Genomic DNA, 18,719 nt, shown 5'->3' on the forward strand with positions numbered 1-18,719 from the left:
AAAACGCTTAGACCAGCCTCTGCCTATGTGATCCCGACAATATGCTTTACTCTTCAGCTATGAGACAGACTCCGCTTATCTTTGAATTTAGTTAACTTTCCCTCTCATATGGCTCCTATTTGGAATCATCCTCTCTCCCCCCCCAGAGGGTTGTGGCAGGTCCATGGCATCATACTGAGAAATATTTCACATTAATAGATTCAGAAATATGAATGGTCAGTTTTCTCCAGTATCTCTTCCTGATCTCCAGACTAAATTTTCAATCCCGCTCTCTTACCATTACCAGTATGTACAGATTATGAGTTTTGTTAACTCTCAGCTTCCTTCTAACAAATCTCGAATGTTATCCCCATTTGAACGCCTTTGTATATACTCCATAGGCAGCAAAGGTAACATTTCTGTCATTTACCGCTCCATTCTAACCCCAACTCTTCCTGTCCGTGAACCTCATGAGCTCAAATGGGAGGCTGACCTGTCCACCCCTATTGACGATGAGGAATGGTCCGCCATTAGAGTGAGAACGTCTAAAGCCTCTATTGGCGTGGCCATCAGAGAGACTTGTTATAAGGTTTACACACGATGGTACCTAACTCCACCAAAGCTTAACGCCATTTTTCCACCAACTTCTAATTTATGCTGGAGAAATAGTGGAGAAGAAGGTACATTCTTTCACATTTGGTGGTTATGCCCAATTATTTCTGCTTTTTGGAATCACGTATGGACATTATTATCTGGGATTTTAGGTACTCCTATCTTGAATGATGCTAAAGTAGCTCTATTAAGTGCTCCGGTTCGATCTGTTAGTTTGCACCAGGATATCCTGGTACCTTCACCATTCTACCCCCCTTCCTGGACTCTGCTAGTGATTATTTGTGATCCTTTGTGACCATTTATCCCTCTCCCTTTTTGTTTTGTGATTGTTATGATTTTACTCTCAGTAATATTCTATTTGTGGGGGTAATTCCAAGTTGATCGCAGCAGGATTTTTGTTAGCAATTGGGCAAAACCATGTGCACTGCAGGGGAGGCAGATATAACATGTGCAGAGAGAGTTAGATTTGGGTGGGGTGTGTTCAATCTGCAATCTAATTTGCAGTGTAAAAATAAAGCAGCCAGTATTTACCCTGCACAGAAACAAAATAACCCACCCAAATCTAACTCTCTCTGCACGTGTTATATCTGCCTCCCCTACAGTGCACATGGTTTTGCCCAATTGCTAAAAAAAATCCTGCTGCGATCAACTTGGAATTACCCCCTGTGTTAATTTTATTGAGTGTATTGCAAGCTCACTGTTTAGGTCTCTTTTTTTTCCTATGTAATCTATATCGATTATGTTTATGGTACCCTGTTGATTCATTTTGTTTATTCTCAGTCTTCTTTTATGGTACTTTGTATACTATGTTGATGGTATTCTCTAATATACAAAATAAAATAAAAACTTGTTTTAAGATCAGCTGGCATCACACTTACGGCAAACTCGGACCTTAATACATATGCCACCAGTGGTGTGGTATGGAAGGTAGATCGTAACTAGGTCGACAGTGTCCAGGTTGACCACTATTGGTCGACTGTAACTAGGTTGACAAGGTCTTTAGGTCGACATGGTCTAGGTAGACAGGTCAAAATGGTCGACATTAGTTTTTTTGTGTGTGTTTTTTTGTGTCGTTTTCTTCGTAGAGTGACCGGGATCCCCAATTAGTGCACCGTGTCCCCTCGCATTTCTCGCTTCACTCGCCATGCTTCGGGCAAGATTACTGTTCCAATCGTAGTCCACGTGGATCGTTAAGTATGAAAAGGTTCAAAATAAGAAAAAAATCGTGAAAAACTCATGTCGACCTTTTGACCTGTCGACCTAGTTACTGTCGACCAAAAGTGGTCGACCTAGATAGTGTCGACCTAGTTACTATCGACCTACGGACCGGATCCCTGCCACCATATATTTTGTCCCCTGGCATAATTCTCAGAATGTTTATATTTTCGAACAGTAAAATGATTTTATTCTTTTACCAGTAGAGGGCTTCATTTACTTACAGTTGCTTTATACATCAGTGAGTGCAGAGGTAGCAACACTGACATATACAAACTATGGGCCTATTTGACTGGACATCCGATGGCCACACAGTTGATCCGATAGCTGGACGTCTTTGGATGCGTCTTTGGACGCAGCTTCGGATCAGAGAAGCTTCTTTTACATATTTGTCTGTGCTGTAGCAGCCATCTTTGAAACAGACCCTGTGTCTGTGGGTTGTGTTTTATTACATAATGGCAGGCCTGTTTTTTAATAAATTCATACCTCAGTGAATGGTAAATGCTGTTTTCAGTGATCAAGGCATCTTTACTCTTGACATATGTTGTCTTAACTATTGTGGGATTGGATGCATTAATTTTGTTTTTATATAGAAATGCATTTTAAACCACATTGACGGGCTCATAGCAGTAGTATGCCCCCCTGTAAAGGTTTAGATCTTCCGATTGGCAACAGCACTGCCTCCTCAAGCTTTCTATACACAGGCACTGAGGAATTAGCTGCGGGTAATGTGTTGCTGGTTTTCTGTTACAAGTTGTGTGACCCTGCTCACTTCATCGCCCGCTCATCTGTGTCTCCAACACCAATCCAACACACCTAAATTGTGCGTGGTGGGCACGGGATCCGGTCTAAAGATCGACAGTGTCTAGGTCGACAATGTTTAGGTCGACCACTATAGGTCGACAGTCACTAGGTCGACATGGATGGAAGGTCGACAGGGTTTCTAGGTCGACATGTGCTAGGTCGACAGGTCTAAAGGTCGACATGAGTTTTTTTTTTAAAAATTGTGGATTTTTTCATACTTAACGATCTATGTGGACTACGATTGAAACGGTAAAGTGTGCCGAGCGAAGCGGTAGCGGAGCGAAGGCACCATGCCCGAAGCATGGCGAGCGAAGCGAGCCATGCGAGGGGACGCGGTGCACTAATTTGGGATCCCGGTCACTTTATGAAGAAAACGACACAAAAAAAATAAAAAAATCCTCATGTCGACCTTTAGACCTGTCGACCTAGCACATATCGACCTAGAAACCCTGTCGACCTTCCATCCATGTCGACCTAGTGACTGTCGACCTATAGTGGTCGACCTAATCATTGTCGACCTAGATACTGTCGATAAAACGAACCACACCCGGTGGGCACATGTGGCACTGTAAGCACAGCTTTATATATGTGTTCTTACTTTCTTTTTATCTTCTTTATATTACAGATCAAACCCTGGGCAGAGTTGCCATGGCCAATAAAAACCTATTTCTGCCTGGCCATCCTTTCTCTTCTCTGTGTGCTTGGCTTAACCATCTCCAATCTTGTGCAGCAGAGCAACGAAGATTCGACGGTGTCTCTTATTCAGCTGATAGGAATCGGTAAGTGCACTATGTGACTGCGGCAAGAGAAGCCACTTATACAGTTTCAAATATGTATTGTGTTTGACAATGAACAAGGTTAACACAGTATACTATATTTCTCTGACGTCCTAGTGGATGCTGGGTACTCCGTAAGGACCATGGGGTATAGACGGGCTCCGCAGGAGACTGGGCACTCTTAAAAGAAAGATTAGGTACTATATCTGGTGTGCACTGGCTCCTCCCTCTATGCCCCTCCTCCAGACCTCAGTTAGTATCTGTGCCCGGCCAGAGCTGGATGCACCCTAGGGGCTCTCCTGAGCTTCCTAGAAAAGAAAGTATTTGTTAGGTTTTTTATTTTCAGTGAGATCTGCTGGCAACAGACTCACTGCTACGTGGGACTGAGGGGAGAGAAGCGAACCTACCTGCTTGCAGCTAGCTTGGGCTTCTAAGGCTACTGGACACCATTAGCTCCAGAGGGATCGAACACAGGCCCAGTCCTCGGTCGTCCGGTCCCGGAGCCGCGCCGCCGTCCCCCTTGCAGAGCCAGAAGAACGAAGAGAAGTTGAAAATCGGCTGCTGAAGACTCCTGTCTTCATTAAGGTAGCGCACAGCACTGCAGCTGTGCGCCATTGCTCCCTTAGCACACCACACACTCCGGTCACTGATGGGTGCAGGGCGCTGGGGGGGGCGCCCTGGGCAGCAATTCGATTACCTTACTTGGCGAAAAGCACATAATACAGTCTGATAAACTGTATATGTGCATTAACCCCCGCCATTAAAGTACATAAAAGGACAGAAGCCCGCCGCTGAGGGGGCCGGGCCTTCTTCCTCAGCACACCGGCGCCATTTTCTCTTCACAGCTCAGCTGGAAGGAAGCTCCCCAGGCTCTCCCCTGCAGTATCCTGGTACACAAAGGGTAAAAAAGAGAGGGGGGGCACATAAATTTAGGCGCAAAACTGTGTATATAAGCTGCTATAGGGGAAAAATCACTCAGTATAGTGTACATCCCTGTATTATATAGCGCTGTGGTGTGTGCTGGCATACTCTCTCTCTGTCTCTCCAAAGGGCCTGGTGGGGGAACTGTCTTCAAATAGAGCATCCCCTGTGTGTGTGGTGTGTCGGTACGCGTGTGTCGACATATCTGAGGTAAAAGGCTCCTCTAAGGAAGTGATAGAGCGGATATGTGTGTGGGAGGGTGTCTCCGTCGACAACGCCGACACCTGTTTGGATATGTGTAAGTGCTGAGGTAAAATTATTGCACAAAAGGTTAGGGAACAGAAAGGAAATCTACCCTGGTCTGTCCCTATGTCACAGTGTCCTTCAGAGTCTCTCTATGTTCACTATCCAAAATAACAAAGTATCGACACGGAGTTTAACTCCACTGTCGACTACGATAATGCAAAGTTACAGCCAAGAGGGCTAAAAGATATTCAATATATGATTATTGGAATAAAAGATGATTTGCATATCACTGATGACTCATCTGTCCCTGACACGAGAGTACACATGTTAAGGGGAAGAATGCTGAGGTAAATTTCCCTCCTCTCATGAGGAAAAAGAGCGGGAATCTCCAGAAAAGAGACGGCAGCTTCCCACAAGAGAATTCTCAGGCTGTATCCTTTCCCCACTAGGGCCAGGATGTGTTGAGAATCTTCCCCTTGGGTGTCCTGTTTGCACTAGCTATTCTCAGGGATCCTGCAGATAGTGTGCACATTCTAGTATACTACCCAGACCGGCGATTGTGTCGGCATGGGTTTATAGCGCTGTGGCAGCGTGGACAGGTACCTTATCAGCAGAGATTGAGACCCTAGTATGCTTATAAATATTTTAAGATGCTGTCTTAAGTGATAGATATATAATTATAAAGCATGCCCAAAGGGACATGAGTATACTGGGTCCTAGAGACAAAAGCTATGTCGATTTCTGCTTGACGTGTCCTGTAGAATATACATTGGACAGATGATGCCGACTTAAGAGGCATATGGAAGGCTGAGGATTGTGTGGAGAAAGGTTCTTGGGCCTGGTCTCCACAGCTATAGCTGGTAATTCTGATATTTTGCCTTATATTCCTGCACAGCCTAGGAAAGCACGACATTATTAAATGCAGCTTTTCGAATAAAGAAACAAGAAAGTCTGAGGTGCGTCCTTTCTTGTCAGAGCCGGTGGCAGAGGAAAGAAGCTGTACAACACAGCTAGTCCCCAGGAACAGAAGTCCTCCCCGGCCTCTACAAAAATCCACCGCATGTCGCTGGGGCTCCACAGGCGGAGCTAGGCCCGATGGGGACACGCCTTCGTAAGTTTAGCCACAGGTGGGTTCACTCCCTGTTAGATCCCTGGGCAATAGAAATTGTATCGCAGGGATACAGGCTGGACTGTGAGAAGATGCCCCCTCACCGAGGACCCGGTGGGCTTCCCCCCAAGAGAGGGAGCCAGTGTTAACTGCTATTCGTAAATTGTATCTTCAACAGGTGGTGGTCATGGGTCCCCTCCTTCAACAAGAGGGTGTTATTATTCGACCATGTTATAATCCCGAAACCAGTAGGTTCGGTTAGACCCATATTGAATTAAAATCCCTGAACATATACCTGAAAAGGTTCAGGTTCAAGATGGAATCGCTAAGAGCGGTGATTGCAAGCCTGAAATTAATCGGGACATAAGGGATGCATACCTTCGTGTCCCCATTTATCCACCTCATCAGGCGTACCTCAGAATTGCGGTACGGGATTGTCATTACCAATTTCACCAAGGTAATGGCGGATATGATGGTGCTCCTGTGGAAGCAAGGTGTCACTATTATCACATACTGTACTTGGATGATCTCCTCATAAAAGTGAGATCAAGAGAGCAGTTGCTGGACAGCGTATCACCTTCTCTGAAAGTGAAACGGCAACACGACTGGATTCTATATATTCCGAAGTCGCAGTTGGTTCCTACAGCTCATCTGCCTCGCCTAGGCATGATCCTAGACACAGACCAGAAGAGGGTTTATCGCCCGATAGAGAGAGCTCAGGAGCTCATGACACTGGTCAGGAATCCATTGAAAACCAAAACAGGTGTCAGTGCATCACTGCACTCGAGTCCTGGGAAGGATGATGGCATCATACGAGGCCATCCCCTTCGGCTGGTTCCATGCAAGGACAATAGAACTTACTGGACAAGTGGTCCGGATCACATCTTCAGATGCATCGGTTAATCACCCTATCCCCCAGGGCCAGGGTGTCTCTCCTGTGGTGGCTGCGGAGTGCTCACCTTCTCGATGGCCGCAGATTCGGCATTCAGGACTGGGTCCTGGTGACCACGGATGCAAGCCTCCGAGGGTGGGGGGCAGTTACACAGGGAAGAAAATTCCAAGGTTTGTGGTCAAGCCAACAGACTTGCCTTGACATCAATATCCTGGAACTAAGGGCCATATACAACGCCCTAAGTCAAGCGGAGTTCCTGCTTCGCGACCAACCGGTTCTGATCCAGTCAGACCGCAGGGGCTCATGTAAACCGCCAGGGCGGCACAAGGAGCAGGGTGGCGAGGGTAGAAGCCACCAGAATTCTTCGCTGGGCGGAGAATCAAGTAAGCGCACTGTCAGCAGTGTTCATTCCGGGAGTGGACACGACCTCCACCCGGGAAGGTGGTGACTTCATCAGGAAGTCTTCACGCAGTTTTGCATATTGATGGAAACTGCCTCAGGTGGACTACATGGCGTCCCACCTCAATAAAAAGATAAAAAAGATTTTACGCTGGGTCAAGGGACTCTCAGGCGATAGCTGTGGTCGCACTAGTAACACCGTGGGTATTCCAGTCGGTCTATATATTCCCTCCTCTTCCTCTCAGACAATAGGGCTGAGAATTGTAATAAACGGAGGAGTGTGAACAATATTCTTTGCTCCGGATTGGCCAAGAGTACCCGGAACTGCAAGAAATGCTCTCAGAGGACCCATGGCCTGGACATGTTGCAACAGGGACCCTGTCTGATCCAAGACTTACCGCGGCTGCGTTGGACGGCATGGCGGTTGAACGCCGGATCCTAGCGGAAAAGGGCATTCCGGATGCAGTTATTCCTACGCTGATAAAGGCTAGGAAAGACGTGACAGCAAGACTTTTTCACTGTATATGGCGAAAATAGGTTGCTTGGTGTGTGGCCGGGAAGGCCCTACAGAGGAATTCCAGGGGGGTCGATTCCTGCACTTCCTACAGTCATGAGTAACTATGGGCCTAAAATTAGGATCCATAAAGGCCAAGATTTCGCCCCTATCCCTTTTTCTATCAAAAAGAACTGGCTTCACTGCCTGAAGTTCGGACGTTGTTACAGGGGTGCTGCATATTCAGCCCCTTTTGTGCCTCCAGTGGCACCTTGGGATCTTAACGTGTGTTGGATTCCTAAAATCCCACTGGTTTGAGCCACTTAAGACCGTGGAGCTAAAATATCTCACATGGAAAGTGGTCATGCTTTTGGCCTTAGCTTGGACTAGGCGTGTGTCAGAATTGGCGGCTTTGTCATGTAAAAGCCCATATCTGATCTTCCATATGGAAAGGGCAGAATGGAGGACTCGTCCCCAATTTCTCCCTAAGGTGGTATCATCGTTTCATTTGAACCAACCTATTGTGGTGCCTGCGGCTACTAGGGACTTGGAGGATTCCAAGTTGCTGGACGTAGTCCGGGCCCTGAAACTTGGTTTCCAGGACGGCTAGAGTCAGAAAAACTGACTCGCTATTTATCCTGCATGCACCCAACAAGCTGGGTGCTCCTGCTTCAAAGCAGAATATTGCTCACTGGATCTGTAGCACGATTCAGCTTGCACATTCTGCGGCTGGACTGCCGCATCCTAAATTAGTAAAAGCCCATTCCACGAGGAAGGTGGGCTCTTCTTGGGCGGCTGCCCGAGGGGTCTCGGCATTACAGCTTTGCCGAGCAGCTACTTGGTCGGGTTCAAACACTTTTGCAAAGTTCTACAAGTTTGATACCCTGGCTGAGGAGGACCTTGAGTTTGCTCATTCGGTGCTGCAGAGTCATCCGCACTCTCCCGCCCGTTTGGGAGCTTTGGTATAATCCCCATGGTCCTTACGGAGTACACAGCATCCACTGGGACGTCAGAGAAAATAAGAATTTACTCACCGGTAATTCTATTTCTCGTAGTCCGTAGTGGATGCTGGGAGCCCGTCCCAAGTGCGGACTCTCTGCAATACATGTATATAGTTATTGCTTAAATAAAGGGTTATTGTTTGAGCCATCTGTTGAGAGAGGCTCAGTTTTTGTTCATACTGTTAACTGGGTATAGTTATCACAAGTTGTACGGTGTGATTGGTGTGGCTGGTATGAGTCTTACCCTGGATTCCAAATCCTTTCCTAGTAATGTCAGCTCTTCCGGGCACAGTTTCCCTAACTGAGGTCTGGAGGAGGGGCATAGAGGGAGGAGCCAGTGCACACCAGATATAGTACCTAATCTTTCTTTTAAGAGTGCCCAGTCTCCTGCGGAGCCCGTCTATACCCCATGGTCCTTACGGAGTACCCAGCATCCACTACGGACTACGAGAAGTAGAATTACCGGTGAGTAAATTCTTATTTATACGTATTTATATACTGTTGATGACGTATTCCCTAGGACAGTAACATCTATTGTTTTCAGGCAAAGTATCTTTCTGTTAAAAGCTGTAAACTGCAAATATCTGCCATTCAGAAATGAAAGCATATGGGATTAGCAGTAACCCTTCTGGTGCTCCTACATAGTGCTTTCCAGCCACTTGGCTAATGCCGAGAACAGGTATCTTGGCCTTATTCAGAGGTGGACGCAGGAGTGCTCAGTGGTAGCAGAGGATCTGAGAAGGTGTGTAATTGATGCAAGTGTCGTCTTTTCAGTGGAGATGTCCATCACCATCGGGCATCTCAGCAACCCTAAGATTGCCCAGAATTCCTGCTACAACTATGCTGCTGAAGTTGGTGACTCTGTGTCAGAAGACACAGTTATTGGCCTCTGCACGCCATCAAAAATGGGGCCGACACCCCCGCTCCCCCCCCTCCCGTTTTCTATAATGGTCCCCTTCCCGACACCCACCAACTGCAGACTGTAAATTACCCGGTGACTGCAACGCACTACATCCGACGATGAAGGACGCTGCAACTATGGACTGACTTGGAGCATTGATTTTTTTTACATGCATTAAAAAGCATTTCTCTGGCAGGGTCCACTATCCACAGGATAACATTGGGATATGATGAAGCGACAGCGGATTTGCACCAATTGGTCAAAGCTTTTCGGCCTCCTAGCATGCAACGGGCCCGCCCATATATCCCCGCCTGCTGGCTCAGACAAATCAGTTTTTTGTTTGGTGCGGCAGGAGCCGGACTATGGTCAGAGGGCTGCTGGTTTTTAGCAGCCATAAGCTTTCTTATTTTATTTTTATAGTCTTACTATTTTTTTGAGTGATCTTTCTAAAAAGCGTCTTATACGTACCTTAGAAAAAGTTGCTCCAACAACTGTCCGCTGGGCTGCGACAATGCTTACCCACGAGTAAAGTGCTGTTTCGGCGGGCGTCTGTGTCGGATATACTAGCAGGTTCAGCAGACGTTACCAGGCTGTGGCCGGAGCACGGGGAGAAAGTAAGGCATCGGTTCCGCTTAGAGGGGGAATACAGACACAGCCGCACTGCTTTGGGAGGAGACTACCAAACAGTCGCTGATGCGGCTGCCGCCTCGGGTGCACCAGCGCTAGCCCTTAGGGATCATAGGCTCCAGGAGTAGTATGAGGCTGTGATCCCTAGGGTTGATGTCAGCAGTGGGGAGTCAGACGCTCCCCTGGTTGCCCCCTTTCCCCGGTTCATGACCAGTTTCCCATGAGTAGTGAAATTTCACAGACATATGTGCAACGGGGGAATGTTTTTTGGAACAGTTTGAAAATATCTAATATGCAGTGACAGTGTATACGCAGTGCTGACATCATAGACAAGCCTTGTAAAGTGAGGGCTGCTGAGCTGTCAGTTTTGAAATTCGTAGAGCACCCAGCAACCTAATCGCATTGTAAGTATGAGGTGTTTATTCTGGAATAAGATAACCCTGTAATTATTTAACCAGTGTGTAGTATATTCTAGTGCGTTCTCGAGTGTAGTGGGTGATAATACAACTCTAGTAACTTCTAATGTCTGTGTATATTATGTCAATGTAACCCAATGCGTGTATGTTAACAATATGCTTCTATTGATTACTAGTCAGCAGAGGGGAAAAATACAATCATGTGGGATAACTTACAAAGGGGACAATGTATACATGTACAAACAGTGATCCCGCTAGGATGCTGGAAGGACGTATAGGTGCTTGGGCAGTATGCGGCCGCTGTCGAAAATGGGGAGCGACTAGGGTTACCACCACATCCCTTTAATTCTGGACACACATTAATTACACAGGTTCTGTGGCTGGCTGACTTCAAGACTCCATTTCACCTGGTTTTAATCAGCCACAGAACCTGTGTAATTAATGTGTGTCCAGAATTAAAGGGATGAGGTGGTAACCCTAGGAGCGACCCCGCCGGCGTCACTATTGTGGGCGGCGCGGCCTCGGTCAGTGTCACAAATGGTGGAGTCACAGGTCTTCGATGTCACTAATGGGGCAATGTGTGCCTCCATAAAAGATGCCATGCGCATGCACACAGCATGTATTGACCCGGCGTCATGGCAACAGTAAGCAGTTTTAACAGGATGCCAGAAAAAGGGCAGGGTGCATTTTGCCCTTTAAATATCGGGCAGGGCGCGTTGCCCTGCTAAAACAGCCTTGCGTGAAGACTGTAGAAAGTTCTATAGCCTACAGTTTCTGCCACATGGTAACAATCTCCCTTATGCCTGGTTAGAGTAAGTGATACCGATTTACTATAAGCCTTGTACCCCTGCATTAGCATGCTGTTTAATTCACAATGTGTAAGTCAGGCGCGTCGGAGGGTAATACCATTTGATTGCCACTAAGGGATAATAAAGAATTATGTCCATGGATACATTGTTCCATTTAGTATGTGCCTGTAAATTATCACATTCTAATTACGTTTTTCCCATTTATACCCCTTTCAGATATAAACCTGGCTCAGACCCTAGGCACAGAACACTGGTTGAAGCTGGGGTTTCAGTACTTATTCCCCCATTCACACCTGGGTGATGACCCAGGTTTTTCCCGGGTCGTTACCAGACCCGGGACTTCCATCTAACAGTAGATGCTTGGAGATGATGTAATCTCCAAGTGCTACTGTCCCCGCCATTGAATGCTTTTTAGGCATGACCCAAGTAATACCTTTCACACACAAGCCGGGGCACTGACCTGAGTTGTAAGTCCCGGGAATTAACCCGGTCAGATGCAGATTCGCGGACCCAGGACTGTCAACCTGGATCTGACTCTTCCAGACATAAGAAAAAACATTTTGCTATCCCTAATGCACACTGAGTGAAAAGTAACACTACATAATAATCAGATAATACAGAGATATTGGTTGCATATATCTGCAGAAATAGGGTTAAGCGCCCAGGCCGAACGGCAAAGCGTCTCTGTCACTTGGGGGTCCCTAACACTAGGTATTGGTCCGGGATGCAGGACCCCATCATGTCGGCACAGGCCGGCCACCCAAGTGCAGCACACAGGTGAAAATTAGTAGGGGTTAATAAGAAGCACATAAGTGCTATGTAAGTGAGAAGTGTTAAAATATATACAATGTGATAGGGAAAAACATAAGTGTTAATAAAGTCTTAGGGTGTGCCAACCTGAAGCAGCCCAGCCACACCAGCACAGGGGGTACCGCACCCCAAACCCACCCTATAAATAATAACAAATATGTCTGGGTCTAATAGCCCAGTGTTAGGCCACATGATAATGGCTCCTACAGCATCTGAGAGCCTATATCTGCAGATGTATGCAGCCAAGATCTCTGTATTATCTGATTATTATGTAGTGCTATTTTTCACTCAGTGTGCATCAGGGATAGCAAAATGTTTTTCCTTACTCAGAATTACCCCTCCCTTTTAGCACCTGAGTGACATCACAATCTGATTGAGCAGCTTGCCAATAAACAAGCCCGGGTTTTTGCTTGTGTGTGAAAGGGCTGTATCTTACCAGTTATCAGTACAGGTATATTGCTAACATATTAGCATTGCGTCATAGCCAACATTCACCTAATATACTGTATATACTGTCATTAGAAGTTCCTACAGTGTCATTATGGTCCTTCACAGTCAGCATACGCACCCCATATATAGAATGCGATTAGAAGGCGCTCTACTAATGTCAAGTATTTTCTGTTATTGCAGCTAAGTGCGCATGTTACTTTCATTTTTGCAGTTATTGCATTTCCTACTTCATGGCTATGGAGCATTTGACAGCCTGGTTGCTATGGGAAACCCCACCTTTCTCTGACGTCCTAGTGGATGCTGGGAACTCCGTAAGGACCATGGGGAATAGCGGCTCCGCAGGAGACTGGGCACAAAAGTAAAAGCTTTTAGGTCACCTGGTGTGCACTGGCTCCTCCCCCCATGACCCTCCTCCAAGCCTCAGTTAGATTTTTGTGCCCGGCCGAGAAGGGTACATGCTAGGTAGCTCTCCAGAGCTGCTTAGAGTAAAAGTTTTAAATAGGTTTTTTTATTTTCAGTGAGACCTGCTGGCAACAGGCTCACTGCATCGTGAGACTAAGGGGAGAAGAAGCGAACTCACCTGACTGCAGAGTGGATTGGGCTTCTTGGCTACTGGACATTAGCTCCAGAGGGACGATCACAGGTTCAGCCTGGATGGGTCCCGGAGCCGCGCCGCCGGCCCCCTTTCAGAGCCAGAAGAGCGAAGAGGTCCGGAAAAATCGGCGGCAGAAGACGTTCCTGTCTTCAATAAGGTAGCGCACAGCACTGCAGCTGTGCGCCATTGCTCTCAGCACACTTCACACTCCGGTCACTGAGGGTGCAGGGCGCTGGGGGGGAGCGCCCTGAGACGCAATAAAACATGTTTAAACCTTATATGGCTAAAGAAATACATCACATATAGCTCCTGGGCTATATGGATGCATTTCACCCCTGCCAGTTTTCCTAAAAAAAGCGGGAGAAAAGGCCGCCGTGAAGGGGGCGGAGCCTACCTCCTCAGCACACAAGCGCCATTTTCCCTCACAGTTCCGCTGGAAGGAAGGCTCCCTGACTCTCCCCTGCAGTCCTGCTACAGAATCAGGGTAAAACAAGAGAGGGGGGGCACTAATTGGCAGAAAATACATATACAGCAGCTATAGAAGGGAGAAACACTTATATAAGGTTATCCCTGCATATATATAGCGCTCTGGTGTGTGCTGGCAAACTCTCCCTCTGTCTCCCCAAAGGGCTCGTGGGGTCCTGTCCTCTATCAGAGCATTCCCTGTGTGTGTGCTGTGTGTCGGTACGATTGTGTCGACATGTATGAGGAGGAAAATGATGTGGAGGCGGAGCAATTGCCTGTAATAGTGATGTCACCCCCTAGGGAGTCGACACCTGACTGGATGGTCGTATGGAAGGAATTACGTGACAGTGTCAGCACTTTGCAAAAAACTGTTGACGACATGAGACAGCCGGCAAATCAGTTAGTGCCTGTCCAGGCGTCTCAAACACCGTCAGGGGCTCTAAAGCGCCCGTTACCTCAGATGGTCGACAGACTCCAGTGTCGACGGTGACGAGACAAACGTAATGTCCAGTAGGGCCACACGTTACATGATCACGGCAATGAAGGAGGCTTTGAACATTTCTGATACTACAAGTACCACAAAAAAGGGTATTATGTGGGGTGTGAAAAAACTACCCATAGTTTTTCCTGAATCGGATGAATTAAATGAGGTGTGTGACAAAGCGTGGGTTTCCCCCGATAAAAAACTGCTGATTTCTAATAAATTATTGGCATTATACCCTTTCCCGCCAGAGGTTAGGGCGCGTTGGGAAACACCCCCTAGGGTAGATAAGGCGCTCACACGCTTATCAAAACAAGTGGCGTTACCGTCTCCTGATACGGCCGCCCTCAAGGAACCAGCTGATAGAAAGCTGGAAAATATCCTAAAAGGTATATACACACATACTGGTGTTATACTACGACCAGCAATCGCCTCAGCCTGGATGTGCAGTGCTGGAGTGGCTTGGTCGGATTCCCTGACTGAAAATATTGATACCCTGGATAGGGACAGTATATTATTGACTATAGAGCATTTAAAGGATGCATTACTATATATGCGAGATGCACAGAGGGATATTTGCACCCTGGCATCAAGAGTAAGTGCGTTGTCCATTTCTGCCAGAAGAAGTTTATGGACACGACAGTGGTCAGGTGATGCGGATTCAAAACGGCATATGGAAGTTTTGCCGTATAAAGGGGAGGAGTTATTTGGGGTCGGTCTATCAGACCTGGTGGCCACGGCGACGGCTGGGAAATCCACCTTTTTACCCCAGGTCACCTCTCAGCAGAAAAAGACACCTTCTTTTCAAACTCAGTCCTTTCGTCCCCATAAGGGCAAGCGGGCAAAAGGCCACTCATTTCTGCCCCGGGGCAGAGGAAGGGGAAAAAGACTGCAGCAAGCAGCCTCTTCCCAGGATCAGAAGCCCTCCCCCGCTTCTGCCAAGTCTTCAGCATGACGCTGGGGCTTTACAAGCGGACTCAGGCACGGTGGGGGCCCGTCTCAAAAATTTCAACGCGCAGTGGGCTCACTCGCAAGTGGACCCCTGGATCCTGCAGGTAGTATCACAGGGGTACAAACTGGAATTCGAGACGTCTCCCCCTCGCCGGTTCCTGAAGTCTGCTCTACCAACGTCTCCCTCCGACAGGGAGGCAGTATTGGAAGCTATTCACAAGCTGTATTCCCAGCAGGTGATAATCAAGGTACCCCTCCTACAACAGGGAAAGGGGTATTATTCCACGCTGTTTGTGGTACCGAAGCCGGACGGCTCGGTGAGACCGATTTTAAATCTGAAATCATTGAACACTTACATAAAAAGGTTCAAATTCAAGATGGAATCACTCAGAGCAGTGATAGCGAACCTGGAAGAAGGGGACTATATGGTGTCTCTGGACATCAAAGATGCTTATCTCCATGTCCCAATCTACCCTTCTCACCAAGGGTACCTCAGGTTTGTGGTACAGAACTGTCATTATCAGTTTCAGACGCTGCCGTTTGGGTTGTCCACGGCACCACGGGTCTTTACCAAGGTAATGGCCGAAATGATGATTCTTCTTCGAAGAAAAGGCGTCTTAATTATCCCTTACTTGGACGATCTCCTGATAAGGGCAAGGTCCAGGGAACAGTTAGAGGTCGGAGTAGCACTATCTCAGGTGGTGCTACGTCAGCACGGGTGGATTCTAAATATTCCAAAATCGCAGCTGATTCCAACAACACGTCTACTGTTCCTAGGGATGATTCTGGACACAGTCCAGAAAAAGGTGTTTCTCTCGGAGGAGAAGGCCAGGGAGTTATCCGAGCTAGTCAGGAACCTCCTGAAACCAGGACAAGTGTCAGTGCATCAATGCACAAGGGTCCTGGGAAAGATGGTGGCTTCTTACGAAGCAATTCCATTCGGAAGATTCCATGCAAGAACGTTTCAGTGGGATCTGCTGGACAAATGGTCCGGATCGCATCTTCAGATGCATCAGCGGATAACCCTATCTCCAAGGACAAGGGTGTCTCTCCTGTGGTGGTTGCAGAGTGCTCATCTTCTAGAGGGCCGCAGATTCGGCATTCAGGACTGGATTCTGGTGACCACGGATGCCAGCCTGAGAGGCTGGGGAGCAGTCACACAGGGAAGAAACTTCCAGGGCTTGTGGTCAAGCATGGAAACGTCTCTTCACATAAATATCCTGGAACTAAGGGCAATTTACAATGCCCTAAGTCAAGCAAGGCCTCTGCTTCAGGGTCAGTCGGTTTTGATCCAATCGGACAACATCACGGCAGTCGCCCACGTAAACAGACAGGGCGGCACAAGAAGCAGGAGGGCAATGGCAGAAGCTGCAAGAATTCTTCGCTGGGCGGAAAATCATGTGACAGCACTGTCAGCGGTGTTCATTTCGGGAGTGGACAACTGGGAAGCAGACTTCCTCAGCAGACACGACCTCCACCCGGGGGAGTGGGGACTTCACCCAGAAGTCTTCCACGTGATTGTAAACCGTTGGGAAAAACCAAAGGTGGACATGATGGCGTCTCGTCTCAACAAGAAACTAGACAGATATTGCGCCAGGTCAAGGGACCCTCAGGCAATAGCGGTGGACGCTCTGGTAACACCGTGGGTGTACCAGTCAGTGTATGTGTTCCCTCCTCTGCCTCTCATACCCAAAGTACTGAGAATCATAAGAAGGAGAGGAGTAAGAATTATACTCGTGGCTCCGGATTGGCCAAGAAGGACTTGGTACCCGGAACTTCAAGAGATGCTCACGGAGGACCCGTGGCCTCTACCTCTCAGAAAGGACCTGCTCCAGCAGGGACCTTGTCTGTTCCAAGACTTACCGCGGCTGCGTTTGACGGCATGGAGGTTGAACGCCGGATCCTGAAGGAAAAAGGCATTCCAGATGAAGTCATCCCTACCCTGGTCAAGGCCAGAAAGGATGTAACCGCAAAACATTATCACCGCATTTGGCGGAAATATGTTGCGTGGTGTGAGGCCAAGAAGGCCCCTACAGAGGAATTTCAACTGGGTCGTTTCCTGCATTTCCTGCAAACAGGACTATCTATGGGCCTAAAATTAGGGTCCATTAAGGTTCAAATTTCGGCCCCGTCAATCTTCTTCCAAAAAGAACTGGCTTCAGTGCCTGAAGTTCAGACGTTTGTCAAAGGGGTACTGCATATACAGCCTCCTTTTGTGCCTCCAGTGGCACCTTGGGATCTCAATGTAGTGTTGAGTCTCCTAAAATCACATTGGTTTGAACCACTCACCACTGTGGAATTGAAATATCTCACATGGAAAGTGGTCATGCTGTTAGCCCTGGCTTCAGCCAGGCGTGTCTCTGAATTGGCGGCTTTATCATATAAAAGCCCTTACCTAATTTTTCATTCAGACAGGGCAGAACTGAGGACTCGCCCTCAATTTCTCCCTAAGGTGGTTTCAGCGTTTCACATGAACCAGCCTATTGTGGTACCTGCGGCTACTAGGGACTTGGAGGACTCCAAGTTGCTGGACGTAGTCAGGGCCCTGAAAATATATGTTTCCAGGACGGCTGGAGTCAGAAAATCTGACTCGCTGTTTATCCTGTATGCACCCAACAAGCTGGGTGCTCCTGCTTCTAAGCAGACGATTGCTCGTTGGATTTGTAGTACAATTCAGCTTGCACATTCTGTGGCAGGCCTGCCACAGCCAAAATCTGTAAAAGCCCATTCCACAAGGAAAGTGGGCTCATCTTGGGCGGCTGCCCGAGGGGTCTCGGCTTTACAACTTTGCCGAGCAGCTACTTGGTCAGGGGCAAACACGTTTGCTAAATTTTACAAATTCGATACCCTGGCTGAGGAGGACCTGGAGTTCTCTCATTCGGTGCTGCAGAGTCATCCGCACTCTCCCGCCCGTTTGGGAGCTTTGGTATAATCCCCATGGTCCTTACGGAGTTCCCAGCATCCACTAGGACGTCAGAGAAAATAAGAATTTACTTACCGATAATTCTATTTCTCATAGTCCGTAGTGGATGCTGGGCGCCCATCCCAAGTGCGGATTGTCTGCAATACTTGTATATAGTTATTGTTACAAAAATCGGGTTGTTTTTTGTTGTGAGCCATCTTTTCAGAGGCTCCTACGTTTATCATACTGTTAACTGGGTTCAGATCACAAGTTGTACGGTGTGATTGGTGGTGCTGGTATGAGTCTTACCCGGGATTCAAGATCCTTCCTTATTATGTACGCTCGTCCGGGCACAGTATCCTAACTGAGGCTTGGAGGAGGGTCATGGGGGGAGGAGCCAGTGCACACCAGGTGACCTAAAAGCTTTTACTTTTGTGCCCAGTCTCCTGCGGAGCCGCTATTCCCCATGGTCCTTACGGAGTTCCCAGCATCCACTACGGACTATGAGAAATAGAATTATCGGTAAGTAAATTCTTATTTTTTCTATTGTACCAGTTTTATGAAGTGCCCCTGAGTATTTATTACACAGCTGTACTTTAAATACTGGCAACAGTTAAAGAGGGTGTTAAGCCGCTGTATGAAGTCAATATACATGAAAGACTGTTGTGATGTTTCCCATAGCAACCAATACTCCCCTAGCTATTGGAGGTGGGGCGGGCGATGACTCGGTTGTGTAGGAAGTGCTGCTGGCATCGCTGCAATTCCTGAATGCACACATACCCAGCCCCTATGGTAGTGCCGATGCTGCTAACTTTTGAGGACAGCGTGGTGCTATGTACCACCCAGAATGGTGGAATGACACATCT

The 18,719-nt window shown here is 47.6% G+C and overlaps 1 protein-coding gene across 1 annotated transcript in view; it reads left to right on the top strand.

The window, feature by feature from the left end:
* Nucleotides 1–18,719, top strand: part of LOC134966369 (uncharacterized) — a 241,952-nt gene that overhangs the window by 87,058 nt on the left and 136,175 nt on the right. Inside the window, exon 3 of the mRNA XM_063943042.1 lies at nucleotides 3,236–3,389. Coding sequence (XP_063799112.1) covers nucleotides 3,236–3,389 — 154 coding nt within the window. The remainder of the gene's footprint in view (nucleotides 1–3,235; nucleotides 3,390–18,719) is intronic.

Source organism: Pseudophryne corroboree, chromosome 10, assembly GCF_028390025.1.
Source record: "Pseudophryne corroboree isolate aPseCor3 chromosome 10, aPseCor3.hap2, whole genome shotgun sequence".
Lineage (NCBI taxonomy): Eukaryota > Metazoa > Chordata > Amphibia > Anura > Myobatrachidae > Pseudophryne > Pseudophryne corroboree.